At 37.3% G+C, this 16,759-nt stretch overlaps 1 protein-coding gene and 1 long non-coding RNA gene across 3 annotated transcripts; both read right to left on the reverse strand.

Annotated features, from left to right (window-relative positions):
• Nucleotides 1-271: 271 nt before the first annotated feature.
• Nucleotides 272-3,018, reverse strand: LOC113278137. Of its 2 annotated transcripts, XR_003325313.1 has the most exons (6): nt 2,912-3,018; nt 1,682-1,708; nt 1,425-1,453; nt 1,269-1,332; nt 992-1,143; nt 272-602 (listed from the first exon to the last, which is right to left on the reverse strand). It is a non-coding gene; the product is annotated as an uncharacterized LOC113278137 (long non-coding RNA). The 2 variants fall into 2 exon arrangements; XR_003325312.1 differs by lacking the exon at nt 1,425-1,453.
• An 11,578-nt stretch (nt 3,019-14,596) lies between these two features.
• On the reverse strand, nt 14,597-16,534 carry LOC113280064. Its single transcript, XM_026528708.1, has one exon. The coding sequence runs from the start codon at nt 16,532-16,534 to the stop codon at nt 14,597-14,599; it is 1,938 nt and encodes a 645-aa protein (XP_026384493.1).
• Between the last annotated feature and the right edge of the window lie 225 nt (nt 16,535-16,759).

A 16,759-nucleotide genomic window follows, 5' to 3' on the forward strand; every position in this document is an offset into this window, starting at 1 on the left:
ATGGTCATGGTATTTCATTTTCGGAAAACTGTGACCAAAGCCTGCGAGACCAAAAGTATGTTTATATGGTCTCATTAATTCACCGTGACCGAAATTTCTTTAGTCACGAGATTTTAAATGAAATCGTTTCCAAATTTGGTCATTGGTCACGGATTACAGCTGACACCGTGTCCAAGTTAGCTCACTGGTCTCGTTTTACATTTACCCCTTGACCAGTTCACATGCTGGTCAAGCCTTTGATGTATATCAAAAACGTAAATACACAAAGCAGTAGCTGACAATAAATAGAACATAGATTCCAAATCGAACAACATATCTACAAAGTCACATTTTCCGGTTTCAAGTTACAGAGTACATAAATTTTCAGTGCAATTTAGGAGGGAGCTATTAGTTCCTCAATATTCGATAAATTCGTACAACATACTGTTAAAATGGCCGACAAGAAACGGATGAAGATTTCTCTATAGAATGCTGAAAGTACTTGGAATAATAAGATATCCAAAAATTCTCGTTTGCCGTCAGAAACTTTTGGATTCAAGTTTGTTGTATTATCTTGGAGATGTGGAAGACATCAAAAGATGTAAACTCTTTACTTCTGCTACCTGAAATTTACAGTAGGTAGTATGTCATCAAGCTAGCGCAAAACTACAAGCAATCGCAATTAAAGATGGACTACATGTTGGAGAATACAAACATAACTTCATTATCAGTGAACTAACATTTGTGGCGGCCACTAAGAACCAACTTAGTAAAAAACAGAAAATTATTAAAATTGAACTTCGAATAATTAGAACAATATCATCAAGGAAACTGGCAGCTAATTGGATGAATGAACTACTAACTACGTAGTGTCATGGGGGGGATATCTGTCCTATCATTAGCAATGAATCAATTGGTAATGCAATGTGAAAACCTACTAATATTCCGCAATGTAATAAATGTACTAATTTTATTATCAACTAAACAGAGAACATGAGAAGGCTAATAGTACCAGATGCAATATTGAAAAAAGCATTGAGTAATGATGACTAAGAGTGATATTGTAGGTACTTCACAAGCATCTTGTAGATATCAGTTCCACTGCCAAGATGGGATAGTTGTCTTCGTCTTCTTCAGTTTTACCAGAACACCATGCTTCAATTCCTGATAGTCACAATTTACAAGATTAATAAAACTACACAATAACCGTAAGTAGTACATAAAATAGTAACAATAAGTCCGACGGAACTTGATAAGACTTCAATAAAGATTATGGAGAGATACATTACCTTTGGAAACTCTCATATTTTTTGAGAAATGATGTTCAATAGCTAGATCTGTCTCTTATTTGTCCTGTAAAAATTGAAGGAATTTTTATTTATGATTAAGCAAAATTATAGTATAGATCGACCAACTAGTTCTAAAATTTATAAGCAAAAACATACCCAGTGAGCTTCACATGCCTATGTTTCAACTGTATCAGAGTGATATAAGAAGAAATGGTAAATTAACATGTTAAAAATGTTCAAATAGCCGAAAAGTTAGGGAATTAACCAGCCACAACAAAATCATGGAGAGTAACACCCACAATATCAAAAGAAAACATTCATAACCTAGAACTATTTTACCCAAGATATAAAAGCACTGAGAATATATTCCTTACAAGATTGTAATTCAGTAGAACGAAGTTTGAGAATTATACCTGTAAGAACACCACAATCCAAGTTCCCTGTTAATAGAATTAAATCAAATTAGGTTTTGAATAAAAAATCAAGCTTAGGGTTCCCTTTCTAGTCGAAGAGAAACTTAAAAAAACAAACTATCATGTTACAAATCAAACTTAAAATAACCACCAAGCAACTGATAGCCGCTGGTTGGAATATCGAAGCCCTGCGCAATTCTCAGTTGATAATGAGCCGGGAGTTCGGTACTCCCACCAGCGATAATTACAGATTCACTTGATGGCTAATCATATTGCAAAAATCTAATGTATCAAGAAAAACTGTATTACTTGTTATTGAAAGCTTAACAGACATGGCTACATATATAGCCTTACAAGAACTGAAAAATATGATCATATATAACCTTATTGAAAGCTTAACATACATGGCTACATATGGCTAACATGTCAATCCACATACCATTATGACAACAAATAAGGTTCAAACAAGAACCAAAAAACAAATAACTTAAGAGACAAACTAATCTCAGTATACTTGGTGTAATATTATTTAAACTACATTAACTTTACTTCCATGGATACTAAATTTCTCATACATGTGATAAAACTATCATGTTAAATACAAGTCATTCTTAAAATTGAAAGGAATAAACTCAATTAAGCATCATTGAATTAATGACCACCAAGCAACTGAGCACCGCTGGTTGGGATACCGAAGCCCTGCGCATTTCTCAGTTGAGAATGAGCTAGGAGTTCGGTACTCCAACCAACGGAAATTACAGATTCACTTGGTGGTATCAAAAACAAGCATCGTGTTAACAGGGTTAAGAAGAAAGCACAAATTTGGTAATTTATTCAAAAATCAAAATACTACATGTTAAGAATATTAACTTTAATTCAAAACTCACATATTGCATGTCAAGAATCAGGTCAGAAAACACAAACAGTCAGTAAACAAGATTGAAGAACAAGCATGAATCGGTTATGACTCGTCCGAGTCACAAAATTTTAAGATGGTTTCAGGAAAATATCATACTGTGACTGACGATTATACAACTTACTACAAAAGGATATTTGCTATAACCAAACAAAACAAAATAAATCATATGAATCGGTTCAGAATATAAACCCTAACTCGGTTCCGAAAATAAAACCTAATCAGGAAAACACGAAGATAATGAAAAACAAATTCAAATCAGAAATCAAACCAATAGAAGATGAAATATACATCTTTACAGGTGAGATTTATACCTGAATTTGAGTTAAGATGTAAATCGGCGTAGTTGAAGCTAGGGTTTGGTATCGGAGATTGAGGTGAAGTTGGGTTCCTTGAGATATCGATCGGAGTTTGAGATGAAGTTAGGGTTTGAGGTAAAGTTGCGGAGAAAATCGTCTCAGAGACAGAGAGAAAAAACGAGACAAAGAGAGTGAAAAAAATGAGAGAAATGAGAGGAAATTTTTGGTCTATGGTCAAAAATCTTCTCATTAGGGTGTTGTTTGGCTGGGAAACCAATTTTTTTTCAAAATTTAGAAGGATGTTCCCAAATTTAGGCGGGCAGTCTGGGTGGGAAACATACAATCCGCATGATATTGTTTATAGGCGTTAGATTAAAATTTGGATAATCCCATTGGTTTTAAACAAAGCATACAGATTTAGAAGAAAACACAAAATTTAGGAAACCAAATAAGGCTCCCACTGTTAGATTGACTTGTGATTTGATTTTCTTAAATTTGGCTCGTTGGATTACAAACAATTACAATAAAACCATTATAGGCATAAACTCTAAATTCTTGTGGCTTCGGCTTCAAACCTGACTATGAACTATGAATCGTAAACGTCTAAAATGGGTTTTGACTTTCAATTTAGCAGGCGTGGACTACTATGAGACTAAAACTTCGCAAGAACGAAGGATCTTTAGCATTTTCCGGGTATTATTATATTGGAGTATTCCCATAAACCCTAAACACACGAATTCGTCAACTTCGAAAAATAACTGGTTCCGAAATCGAAACCTGCCCGGGAGAGGACTACTATGAGACTGAAACTTCTCAAGATGGATCTTTAACAGTTTCCGGGTAAGATTCCATGGGAATATTCTCATAAACCCTAAACACACATGAATTCGTAAACTTCGAGAATGAAACTGGCTCTGAGATCGAAACCTGGCCAGGAGAGAACTACCATGAGTCTGAAACTTCGCTAGAACGATGGATCTTTAGCAGTTTCCGTGTAGATTCCATGGGAATATTCTCATAAATCCTAAATACACACGAATTCGTAAACTTCGAGAAGTGAAACTGGCTCCGAGATCGAAACCTGGCAAGGAGAGGACTACTATGAGACTGAAACTTCGCAAGAACGATGGATCTTTAGAAGTTTCCGGGTAAGATTCCTTGGGAATATTCTCATAAACCCGAAACACACACGATTTGGTAAACTTCGAGATGTGAAGTCGGATTGAATTTATTTATAATCGGTCATAGCAAGTATGGTCAAGGAATCTTTTTGGAATATTTTGGACAATTTGATTGAATTATATGGAAATACATGGTTAAGTCAGTAATGGTGAGTATAATCGCTCGTAGTGAGCATGAACTAGTGATTTCACTAGAATTATGCAAAACTAAGCACAATCGAATTGAATTTATTGATAATCGATAATAACAAGTATGGTCGAGGAATCTTCTTGGAATATTGTGTACAATTTGATTAAATTAGATGTAAATACATGATTAATTCATTCATGGTGAGTATAATCGCTCGTAGTGACCATGAACTAGTGGTTTCACTAGAATTATGCAAAACTGAGCACAGTCGGATTGAATTTGTTGATAATCGGTCAATAGCAAGTATGATCGAGGAATCTTCTGGGAATATTATGGAAAATTTGATTAAAGTACTATAGAAATACCTGATTAATCAGTCATGGTGAGTATAATTGATTTTTTGGGTACGAAGATCTGTGTTTTTTTGTTAATTTTATGATTTGTTATTTGATTAGATTCATGTGAATCGGTTCAAAATCAATAAAGCTATGTTTCTTTTTTGTTCATGACTGAATATGGATTTGAGGATTGGAGTTTCAGATTGTGTGTATGATTTGGTTTAAAAAATTCTGCAAAATTTTTTCCCTAATCAATTTTCCAAGAGATGGGTGATTTCTTGTTGTTTAAAAACTTGCTGAGTACACATGCAGTGTGGTGTCATGAGGTTTTGATTATAATTAGCAAGGCTTATACAGTGTTGAAGTTCTAAGTTCTTGTAATCAGAAGTATAGGTATATTATACATCTTAGTTCTAGGTAAGAGTTTCGATCCTTGTATATTATAGCTTAGTTTGTACATTAGCTATTTCTCTTGGTTTTGTAGCCTTCAGTATACCGACATCTGAAATTTCTATTTCTCTTGGTTTTGTAGCTATTTCTATGCCGAGGCTAATATCATAACATTGATCATAGGCTAATATCATAATATTGATCATGAATTAGCAACTTTTGTGGAATGGAGTAATCAGTCACGTCGAGTATAATTTAGTAATTTTGAGGAAATTCAGTCAATTTGGATTTAATTGGAATGAGTTCGTGAATAATTAGTCAAACTAAGTGCGATTTAGTGATGCTGAGTGAAATTCGAGTACAATTGGGTTGAATATCATGGAGATAAGTTTATAAGCGGCCATACTGAGTATATTCAGTGAGAATGAGTATGATTTGATGGTATAAAGTAAAACTAAACTAAATTAGATGGAATTAGGTCGATAACAAGTCATACTAAATATGATTTAGTGATACTGGGTGTGATTAGTGTAATAAAGTAAAATTGGATTGAATTTAGATAAATAGTGACCTATAGATTTACCCATGTTTATTTAATTCATAATTTCAGAGTTAGTTTTGTACGTCTCACCTGAATTCATTTGATGCTTAAGGATTTAAACCAAGTAAAAATTCATGATTATATGCTTTTGAAATCGTTTTATTTCACCCACTCTTTTCTGATGCGTAGATTTTTCACTAATTTATCATCCGATTCATGATTCTCCGTATTTTACTTATTAACCCAATCTCATTAGATGTTAATTTGCTATTTATATTACTTTATTTAACTTCGAACTTTGTCCAGTCTCACATAATTTTCTTAAATATTTATACTTAAAAATTATCTTAATTTATCGGGGGCTTTGTTCTCTCTCATACGATGCTATTCGTTGTGCCTCAATGCATAAAAATGTATAAACTTAAGTCTTGTAATTCTTAATTCGATCATTTGTTACAAAATCCACTAATATAACAAAAAACGATTATCCAGCTAGTGATTGTATATCAATATGTAAAATTTTCTAAATTTAGGTCGCTTAACAAATTGAAATTTAGTCGATCAAAACATTGCAAGTTGCATAGATGAACTTAGTATAATCCGTATTGTATTAACCCAACTAATGAAAATTTAGAATCTTAAATCAAACGGACATAAATGGGAGTACAATCATCATGAGGATTACCACCTGTATTTTCACATGGCTCTCAAGAAAAAATAAATTCATTTGGCTCTTATAAAAAAAATTGAGCTAAAAAGAGTAGGCGGTAATTTTGGGCGGCATTCCTAATCTGTCCCGCCAAAACAATTTTGGAAGGAAATCCGCCTTTTCCCTTTTCTCTTATTTATCCAAATCTCTCTAAAATCCATAAACTAAGCGGCCTATGAGAGAACTCTGGATCTCTTCTTCATCATCTCTACTAAGAGAACCATAAAAAACCCTAGCGTCTTGGTCCTAGTTTCTTTTCCTTATTTTTCATCTTTTACTGCGCCACTCAAATTCAAAATTCCTTCTTATTTTCAACTCTTTGCTAACCAAAATCAAAGCACTATACCAATGATTTGTAGAACACTTTCAATCTTATGCAGTTGATGCACATGATTGAATGTTAGGTATCTTCCTATTTGATGTTAATAGCGATTTAGGGATTTTTCTTAATTTTATTCAGCAGTTTCGTATTTCTGCAGATTTGATGAATTAGGGTTTCGATTATTTAATTTACTTGCCTTGCTAATCTAAAGCTTGTTATGTTTTGTATTATTTGGGTTGTTGTCATCATTTATTTATTAGATTTCATTGCCTTTCAAAAATAAATGAAATTGTATAAGATTTCTTATCTTGTACTTCTGGGTTTTTCGATGCACAATAACATTTATTGAAAGAACGTTTCTCTTTATTTTCCTTTTATTTTTTTGATTCAATTCGGAAGTACGTGTGTCTATAAAGATTACTCGTAATTTCGGATATGCAGTTGTTTTTGAGGGGGTTTCGGTTGTTAGTTTTCTGTTGGATCTCAACTAGTTACTCTTAATTATTGTCTCCCTTTTTCATATTTGCAGAAAGACAAGAAAAACTTGCACGATCTGAATGGTGTATGTGTATGTAATGTTTCCCAAAGAGAGAATCTTGATAGGCCAACAACAAGGTAATGATTTTGTTTGTTTTTGTGGTAAGACACACAAGATCTAGCATCTCGATTGAACACCTCCCCTTGAGTAGGCAAGATGAGGAATTCAACATATCCTCTTTCTATGTTGTATGTATTACTCCTCCTATGTCTCTGTCAGCAGATATCTTTACACCATTACAATGTTATTTATTTTGAGTTTGAGGAGTTAATTGGACTGGAGGACTATGCTCTTGGTCATTTTATCCTTTTAGCCGGAGAAAAGTACCATATCAGATAATTTGTTGTAGATTTTACTTCATGCTTGAATAACATCATGTGTTAGAACTATAAATGCTAGGTTTTTTAATTTGTTGTGTAACAGTGTCATGTAGATTATAGGTCTGAGCACCACAATCTGAACATATGGCCGCGACTGTTGGTACATCTAATCTTGTTCATGCTTGATGAGGTGCATATCATTATGACTCATTGATAAATCTAGCTATTTTAGAGCATGAAGATTTAACTAATCACATGCTCTTCATAAGAGGATTGAACAACTTCTATTTAGCATGCTAGTTGTATGTATGCTTCATTTATTCTTTGCAAATGAATAATATGATTTTACCTGGATCCCATACGGAAATTAGTGCAGCGCCAATAACTCCTTTTATTTCCAAGTTAACTTTACTTTATAAAATGAATCAGACAGGCATAAGATGTTGCCGTTTGACCTTCGGAAAATTTGCAGTATCCATGTATTATATGTTGGAAACCATCCTAATGAGAATGAAGTACATGGCACTGGCTTTTTGACATGAGCACAACAGTGTAGATCTTCTCAATCGAAGTGTAAATGATTGATTTGTGGGAACTGCTCCTTTCCTTCAAGGATACTGCCAGTTTGTATTCATAAAACATTTCAGGTTTAGTTAGCAATTTCAATAATAAAATTATGCATTTTTCAGGTTTAGTTACCAAATGACTTGTAATTTTTTCTAATTGACTTTATGACCAGATCCATAACCTTGTCTGGACTAGGCAGAAAATATGGTCGGAAAGTTTGAGCATATTTCAGCTTGGATACTTAGATTCAGCAAGCAATATATAATATTTGAACAAATTGCATTATCAAATTTTATGGGAACTATCTCTTTCATCTGTAAGTTCTGAGAAGAGCGAAGATTATTCTGTCGGATAGGAGCCAGCTAACTCAATGATGACATTACTTCTTGCACAAGTACTGCCACCATTTAAGATGACACGACATAAAAAACAACCAGCTCCTCAAAGTTCTGGAATTTCTCTTTTTATAAAAGATCCACCTTTGGAGTTTTCATCTGTGAAAAGTGCATGTACCTTGTTCTATAACCGAAGATTATTCCTTCTGAGTTAATACCAGCAGCTCTAATTTCACCAGAGTACTACCATTTTTGTGTAAGGAATAGAGTTTGAAAGAGGACTAGGCTTCCTTGAACTGACTGATGTGATGTTTTCAGGTGACAAATGCATCTGGAATTCTCATCGAGGGCCAATGTCCATGAGCAAGTGATGAGTTTTGGTCCAGTTCGTGGTTCAGAATTCGTAAGTCAAGTTGTCAATCGTTTTGTTCCAGACAGCTTATAGGATGGCCAATTTGGGGATCATGATATTGACCACGGACTTTTGTGCTGTAATTTAGTTATAGATAGTAACAAAGCTTTTGAGCAGAAATAATATAACCTTGATACTTGGAAGTCAGTTGTATGTGGTGGCGAGGATCAAGAGTTCTCGAACCTTAATACTGAAACAGGTGTAAAAGTTGAAGTCCTTCTTGGTGAAGTATCTGATGCTCAGAACAAAATGGTGGGAAATGATAACTTCGTACCGGCCTCTCCTTTAAGTTGCATTTCTCCAGATAGGAAAATCCTGTTGGATACAGAACCACCAAATAGTGTACCTCTTAATACATTTATACTGTTTAGACTTTAGAGGGAAAAATGAGTTTCTTTTGTTGAACTGAGAACCCTGTTTTCATGTTGTAGGTTTGGTCTATTCACGCGTTACTCTTATGGTCACTAATGTACCGTTGTTGCTCAAGTTGATATAGTTGTGATGTGAATCATTGATTCGGGAATGTATTGTGCGTTGATTAAAGCAGCCATGGAAGTGTAATTCTGGGTTGTTTCATTGTATTTGCTAAATTCAAAGATGATAAAACTACCATAGCACTTTTAAGATATTAAACCACTAAATTAGGACCCAAATGTATTTGGCAGTTACGTCGTATGAATCTGCATCTGGAATAATGAAATGTTGTAATTTGAGATTTTTTATAAATTTAGTTTTATATGTGTCGGAGTGGTTCATTTTGTTGTAATAAGCTTGTCTTCTTCTTCTTCTTCTTCAATTTTTCATAAAATTTAAGCTTGTTAATTACGTATTTTAGTGAATGCAGAGGTCATGCACACATCAACAATAGGTTATAGTAATTGAGTTTCTCCCCAGCCAGGTGGTAAACATTTTGTTGTGGCTGTCGAGTGGCCAAACACTACCTGTTATCTGTTATTTCTGTACATTTTTTTCTTTGAGATAGACAATTAAATTAGAATCCGAATGCAAGTACAATAAATCTCATCAAAGATGTTTTTCCCAAAGAGATGGTGATGAGCTAATGACACAATGTTGAATTTTATGACTGGAACATACAAAATTTGTTAAAGCAACAACTTTGATGAAGTTTGGATTCCCGGAAGTCCTCTTGTAAACTACTCATAACAACAAATTTTCAGAAAATTTCTATGGACATAACGAAGCTCCGAGGCTAATTTGAGGTTCTAAAGTCCTTGTCCAGGTTCCGTTACTTTGTCCATGTAAAAGTCTTTCATCTGGGTTGCAAGATGTGCCTAATGAACTAAAGGCTATGGTCACATAAACAAAATCATTGTGGTCATATAATAATCCTCCTAGAAAAAGAAGTGGTGTCGCAATAGGTTAATCTTTTGTCATGTTTTTTTTTTTTAAAATGTGTTCGTTTCTTAACATGTAAATGTTTAAAAAACCATGTGCTATGGACACATAAAAAAAAGTGGCTAAATAAATATCTTTTCGTCACGGGTTGATAATTGTGTCTATTTCCATCCTACACATTTGACACATATATAATTCCTAAATGTGGCCATATTCGCATCTGCGGCTACATGTGATGGGATTAGACTAAAAACTATGGCCAAACAATTCCCTATGGATACATTTGATGGGTTTATGATTAAACCCATGACCAAATGGTGCATTATGGCTACAAGGTAACACAAAACGTGGCTATAGTTATGTTGATGACCAATAACCACGCAAATAACCCAAAACGCGGCTAGACTGAAAACCAAAAAACGTGGCCTATGTGAAGGTTTGTACTAGTGAATAAGAACTGCTAGTTGTTTGTATGACCGCCATATATCCATCCTCATGTCCTCCACTTGGCTTCTTTTCTCGCCTAACCGTTGATTACCGGTTCATATTCTTCGGTCTGGGGTACTTTCTTGATTCGCCATAAATACCCCATTTCTCTTCATTAAAACCTCTTTCTTCTTTATTTCTTTCCTGCAACTTCAAGTTTTCTTTCCTCCTTCATCGTCATATGCTTCTTCAGGCTTTCTTTCCCTTTTCATTGTCTTCTGCAATGGCCCCTCGGAAGGTTCCTTATCCCACCACTTCTACTTCACTCGAAGATTTTCAGGCAGATTTTAAGAAGTTGGGTTTAACCTTGTCTCCGTCAGTTGACTCTTCTGTTTCTCCTCCGGTAGTGGGAACCGATTCCATGGAACTGATTATCGATGGATTCAGTTATAGAACTGGTCTTCTACTAGGATGCTGATCACTATTGGTCAACTGAAAGCAGGTCTTCCCTTTCCCCTATATGATCCTGAGAATCCCCTATTCTACGAGATTCTGGTTAAGATTAATCGAGGGGTTTACCAATTAAGTGGAAATACCATTTTACTTGCTAATGAGTGCGTGAGGAGGGCTACCGATAGACCTTCTCAGATCCCTGATTTGGTGACGGATTCTGATCCTTATGAATACACGGCTGACTCGTTTTCGGTGAACTATATTGGTAGGACCATGTCTTATCAAGAGTTGGGCGTCAAGCTCGCTCGCAAAAATCCTGGAAATTTGTTTAAGGTCCTCCTCCTGGATGTCGATCCTACTGGAGAAAAGAGGAATTCCAATCTTCGTTTTTCTAGTGACGAGGATTGGATGATGTATCCTTTGGTGGTCGAGGGACCTTTGGTTTGGGGTTACGATGAAAATGGTGTTGCCCGAACTGGTCCTCTTGCGGAGAATGCTTACCTCGCAGCGTATGATCCGGGAAGATTTAACTGGCGAGAAAGACCAACAATGGTTGGCTCCCTTCCTTTCAATTTATCCTCGTTTTCTTCCGTGTTGTTTATTATTATTCTTATCATTTTTTCAGTATGTTACTCCTCCTCCGGGTATGATTAAAGATCGCTCTCGGAATCCTAAGCAAATGCAGGTTGATACTTCGCAACTTTCTTCTTCTCTTCGTTTAATCTTTTTTCTAACATTCTTATCTCGCAGGAGGATGGTACCGAGGGTCCTGATAAGAATACAAGGAATCGAAAACGCTACGGGGCTCCTCCGGCTTCTTCTCAGGTATCCCCTTCTTCCTTTGTTTTCTTTTTCCCTTCTTTGTGTGATAGATTAATTGCTGGCTTTGTATGTTTTAGGGTGGACCTTCGACTTTCGTTCCTTCTCAAGGTCCTCAGCGCCGTTCTCGTAGGTCCCTTGACATGGATTCTTTAACTCATACTAAGCCTCCTAAAGTGGACTCTCCCCATACGGATCCTTTCGCTTACCCAACAACTCAGTCCTCTTCGTGGGGTTGATCCTCCACGAACTTCTCCCAATGCTCCCTCGCCGGGAATTCTTGCGAATAAGGATAAACTAAAGGTCCACGAAGAGTTAGATCCAGCTTATATCCCTGATATGGAATTTTTGCGAAAAATCTTTGTCTCCTTTCGTAGGGATCCTTCTCTGAGGTCGGCAGCTATTGGGTCTTTGACCTCTTTCAGCTCTGATGCCTTCATAACGGAGGATCAATCTTTTATTGAAAATGCTTCCTTGAGTCTTTCTTCGCAACAACATGCTGCTATCATGGATCTGGTGAGTTTATCCTACATATTCTTCCTCTCTCCTTCTTCAGGGTATGCCTTAATCGAGACGCGTTCTATGGTCTTTCAGGAGCGAAACCGCAGTATGACTCATCCCGTGGAACTGAAACTGTCCCGTGACCGGTTGGAGAAATCTGGTGTTCGCATCTACCAGCTTACCCAACAGCTTTCTGAACGAGAGAAGCAGATGGATGATCTTCGCCGTAAGCTACTTTCTTCTTTCCTTTCCTTTAAAAGTTCGTTTGTCTTCCCCACTTGATTTTTGCTTGTCAGGATCTGAACAAGAGCTCAGGAATCAGATCTCCCTCATTTCTCGGGAAAAGGATGATCTTCTTAAGAAGGTATCCTCCTTAGAAGAGGACGTTAAGCTACTGAATGAAGATTGCGATCAAATGGAAAAGGATGCCGCTAAGCTTGCTAAACGTATCCGCAAAAATGCTCAAGATGATAAGGTCCATTTTTTCAACGAGTTCTATGATTCTCGCAGCATTCCCCGTGAGCCTTTGGACCTTGAGGCGTTCTCCGATGACGAATCCCAACCTATTTCCAAGGAGCAATAGTCTTCTTCTAATGAGGCTACTGAATTTGACGAGGGTCTTCATTCAGAGGACGAGTCCTCTTGACTCAATGCTTAATTATCTCCTTGCAATTGTAATAGTTAACTTTTCTTATTTTATCTTTTTTGGGCGCTTCCGAGCTTTGGGGGCAGGACTGCTTACTTTGCAATTGTACAATTGTCCTCTTGTAAATGCCTTTATATAGCTAGTATGGTTCTCGTTGTCGCAATTGCTCTTTTGTCAAGTATATACTCTCTTGGGAGGATAAGGCTTGATAAGAACATAATACTTAAAAGTATATACTTGCCTCTTGTTCTTATCGAGCATTTATCCGATCAAGATAAGATTAATTCGTGCTTATTTAGACGACCATAAAATTGTGTGTTTCGCCGTTCTACAAGGTCTTACTGTGACTCCTAGTTAAGGTCTTATTTTTCCTCATCTTTTATGAAGGATCTTAATTCGACGAAGTATCAGGCGCCTACTACCCTTTCAAGTAGTAATTCATCTACCTCGCCTTATCATTTTATTGGATTTCTTTCTCGCGATGATGTAATAGGCCTATCCATTCCCGTGAATGTTAGCCCCATTACATCCTCGTATTTTTTGGTCACTCAGCTCCCTAATTCTGGAGGGTTCCATCCCTTTATATTCCTCCTGAATGCCCCTTCAAGGAAGTTACCCCTAACATGCATGTTGAGCTCTTCCCATCCGGTTATTACGACACCAGTTGTTTTCGTGACTTCTTATCCCTTTCGCCAATGTGTCTATTGGTTACGAAGTCACACCCTAAGTGAGGTTTCTTTGGGATCGAATGCTTTGTAGCCAAGACTTGCCATATGGTCATGGCCGGGAACACTCCAGACGCCCCAGGCACCCGCAGCTCAACCGAATACGTCGGCGCCTTGGTCTTACTCCACATCCCTTATCGAAGGCCATCATAAAAAGGGACCCTCAGCGGATATGTCTTATCATTTCCCCTAACTTTCTGTATGGGAGTTGTTCACTACATGCATTAGGCTTTTCCTCTTACACTTTCGTGCGAACTAAGGTGCATGCCGTGGATTCCCATCCTTCCTAGGAGAAGGTTTTAAGTTTCCCTAGAAACCGTTTATTTCGTGGGTCTTATCTGCCTCCTATTCTTGAGGTCTTATTTTCCTGCTTTGCTTGCTTCGTTTGTATGCAAATTAGACATGAAAGATATTCCATTGAAAACTTTTGTTCAATTACATGTCGTTACATCTTCATCTACGGATAATAATTTTTGATATACACAGGGTTCCACGAGTGGTCCAACTTTCGATCTTGTCTTTCAATGTCTCCGTATATTATCTTGCCTTCCTCGTCAGTTCCCTTTCCTTCGTAGTCTGCTAATTCGTACGCCCCGTTCCCTACTACTATTTTCACGACGTACGGTCCTTCCCAAGTAGGCTCCAATTTTCCTCCTGACCCCCTTTGGTATGGTGGTATTTCTCGGAGTACTAGCTCTCCCGGTATGAAGCTTCATGCCTTTACTTTCTTGTTATACTCTCTTGATAATCTCTGATGGTAATTCATCATGTGCTGTAGTGCAATCTCTCTGTTTTCTTCTAGATCATCCAATTTTGCGAGGATTAAATCGGTGTTTAGCCCTTTTTCCCATGCTTCTCTCCTTGTTGTTGGGAGGATAGCTTCGGTGGGCAAGACTGCCTCTGCCCCATATGTCAAACAGAAGGGTGACATGCCTGTGGCATCTCTCCTGGTAGTTCTGTATGACCAAAATACATTAGGAATTTGCTCACATCATCCTTTGTGGTGTCCCTCCAATTTCTTCTTTAGTGTGCATGCTATCGTCTTGTTCGTGGCCTCTGCCTGCCCATTGCTCTGAGGGTACAGTGGAGTTGATTTTCCACTTTGAATTTTGAAGGCATTGAATAAAATTCTCACATTTTCTCCTTCGAACTGCTTGCCATTATCTGAAACTATCAACATGGGTATCCCGAATCTGCATATGGTGCGCTCAAGGATGAAGTCGTATACATCACCATCTCGTGTGTGCTGCAAAACTTTGGCTTCAACCCACTTCGTGAAATAATCTGTGGCTCCTATTATATATCTCCTTTGCTTGGTTCCTACCACAAATGGTCCCACGATGTCTATCCCCCACATTGCGAAGGGCCAAACACTCAATACTGAGTTTAAGCTCGTGGACGGTGCGTGCACTCTTCTCCCATATCTTTGGCATGCTTCACATCTCGTGGAAATGTCTTTCGCGTCTCTGTGCATATATGTCCAAAAATATCCTTGTGTTCTGGTTTTTAGAGCTAGGGATCTAGTCCCGCTGTGATTCTCGGCGTCTCCATAATGGATGGACTTCATAATTTCTATTCCTTCCTTTTGTGACAAGCATCTCATTAATGGGCCTAGATACGACCTTATGTATAGGATTCCTTCTCGCACCTCATAATGTGTGCATCTGCTTCTAATTTTATTTGCCTCTTGTATGTCTCGCGGAAGGTCTCCTTTCATAAGATAATTATAGATAGGTGTGCGCCAGTCATCTTCGCTCATTTCGGTGCTTTCTTCCTCTATGGTCATCACCTTAGGCTCTCTTTCTTCCCTGCTCACAGACGGTTGCATCAATCGCTCAATCCGGATATGGTCTATCTTTGGATCCTCAATCATAGACGTTATGAAGGCAAGGGCATCTGCATGCCTGTTATTGTCCCTGCCTATGTTCCTCCAGATGATTTTTTGTATCTTCGCGGAGTATTCTTTTACCAATTTCAAGTACCTTTGCATCACGGGATCAACCGCATTGTATCTTCCTTCAATCTCGCGAACTACCAATTGAGAGTCGCTGGTAATTCTCACTTCGCTCAATTTCATTTCTATTGCAATCCTCAAAGCTTGTGTTACCGCTTCATACTCAGTTTCGTTGTTTGTTGCTTTGTACTTTAGCCGAAAACAGAATACCAACCTGATCCCCGTGGGCGAAGTGAATACTATTCCTAGGCCCCCTCCACAAGTATTCGAGAATCCGTCTACAAAGATCTCCAATCTTCTTGGATTAAACTCTTGCAATAAGTCTTTAGGGTCTGGTCGGCTTTCATCAATATCCATTATTTCTTCTACTCCTTCGTCCTCTTTTGAGGGGAATTCCGCGAGGAACTCTGCAACAATATGCGACTTCGTCGAAGTTTGCACCTCATATTTCAATCCAAAGAGATCAATCTGCGTATTCCATCTCTCGACTCTTCCCATCCTTTTTGAATTCTTCAGAACAGACTCTATCGGAATCCTCGTCAGGACTTTAATCTTGTGGGATTGGAAATAAATTCTTAGCTTCTGTGACGCGTACACCAATGCCAATATCATTTTTTCAATCTTTGGGTAATTTCTCTCAACAGAATTGAAGGTTTTGCTGACATAGAATATATGTTTTTCGACCCCTTCATCTGGGCGGAGTAAAACTATGCTAAGAGCATTTTGTGTTAGTGCGAGACAGATGACTAACTCCTCTCCAGGTTCTGGCTTCTGCAGAATTGATAATTTTATGAGGTACTCCTTGATACCCTTTAGAGCTTCCTCACATTCTTGAGTCCAGACAAACTTTGCTCCTTTCTTCAAGATATCAAAGAAATGCTTGCATTTGTCCGAGAATCTTGAGATGAATCTTCCCAATGCGGATAACTGCCCATTTAATTTTTGAACATCTTTTATTGTGGCTGGAGATGGCATATCCAATAAGGCCTGCACCTTTGCTGGATCTACCTCTATGCCTTTTCGCGAAACAATGTGTCCCAAGAACTTCGCCGATTCGACCCCAAAAATGCATTTTAAGGGATTTATCTTCATTTTATATTTTATCATTTTCTCGAAGATCTCCCTTAAATCATCCACATGATCTCTAGTATCCTTTATTTTTACCAACATATCGTCCACGCAAACTTCCAACTTTGTGTG

The sequence above is a fragment of the Papaver somniferum genome, chromosome 5, assembly GCF_003573695.1.
Source record: "Papaver somniferum cultivar HN1 chromosome 5, ASM357369v1, whole genome shotgun sequence".
In the NCBI taxonomy this organism is placed as follows: domain Eukaryota; kingdom Viridiplantae; phylum Streptophyta; class Magnoliopsida; order Ranunculales; family Papaveraceae; genus Papaver; species Papaver somniferum.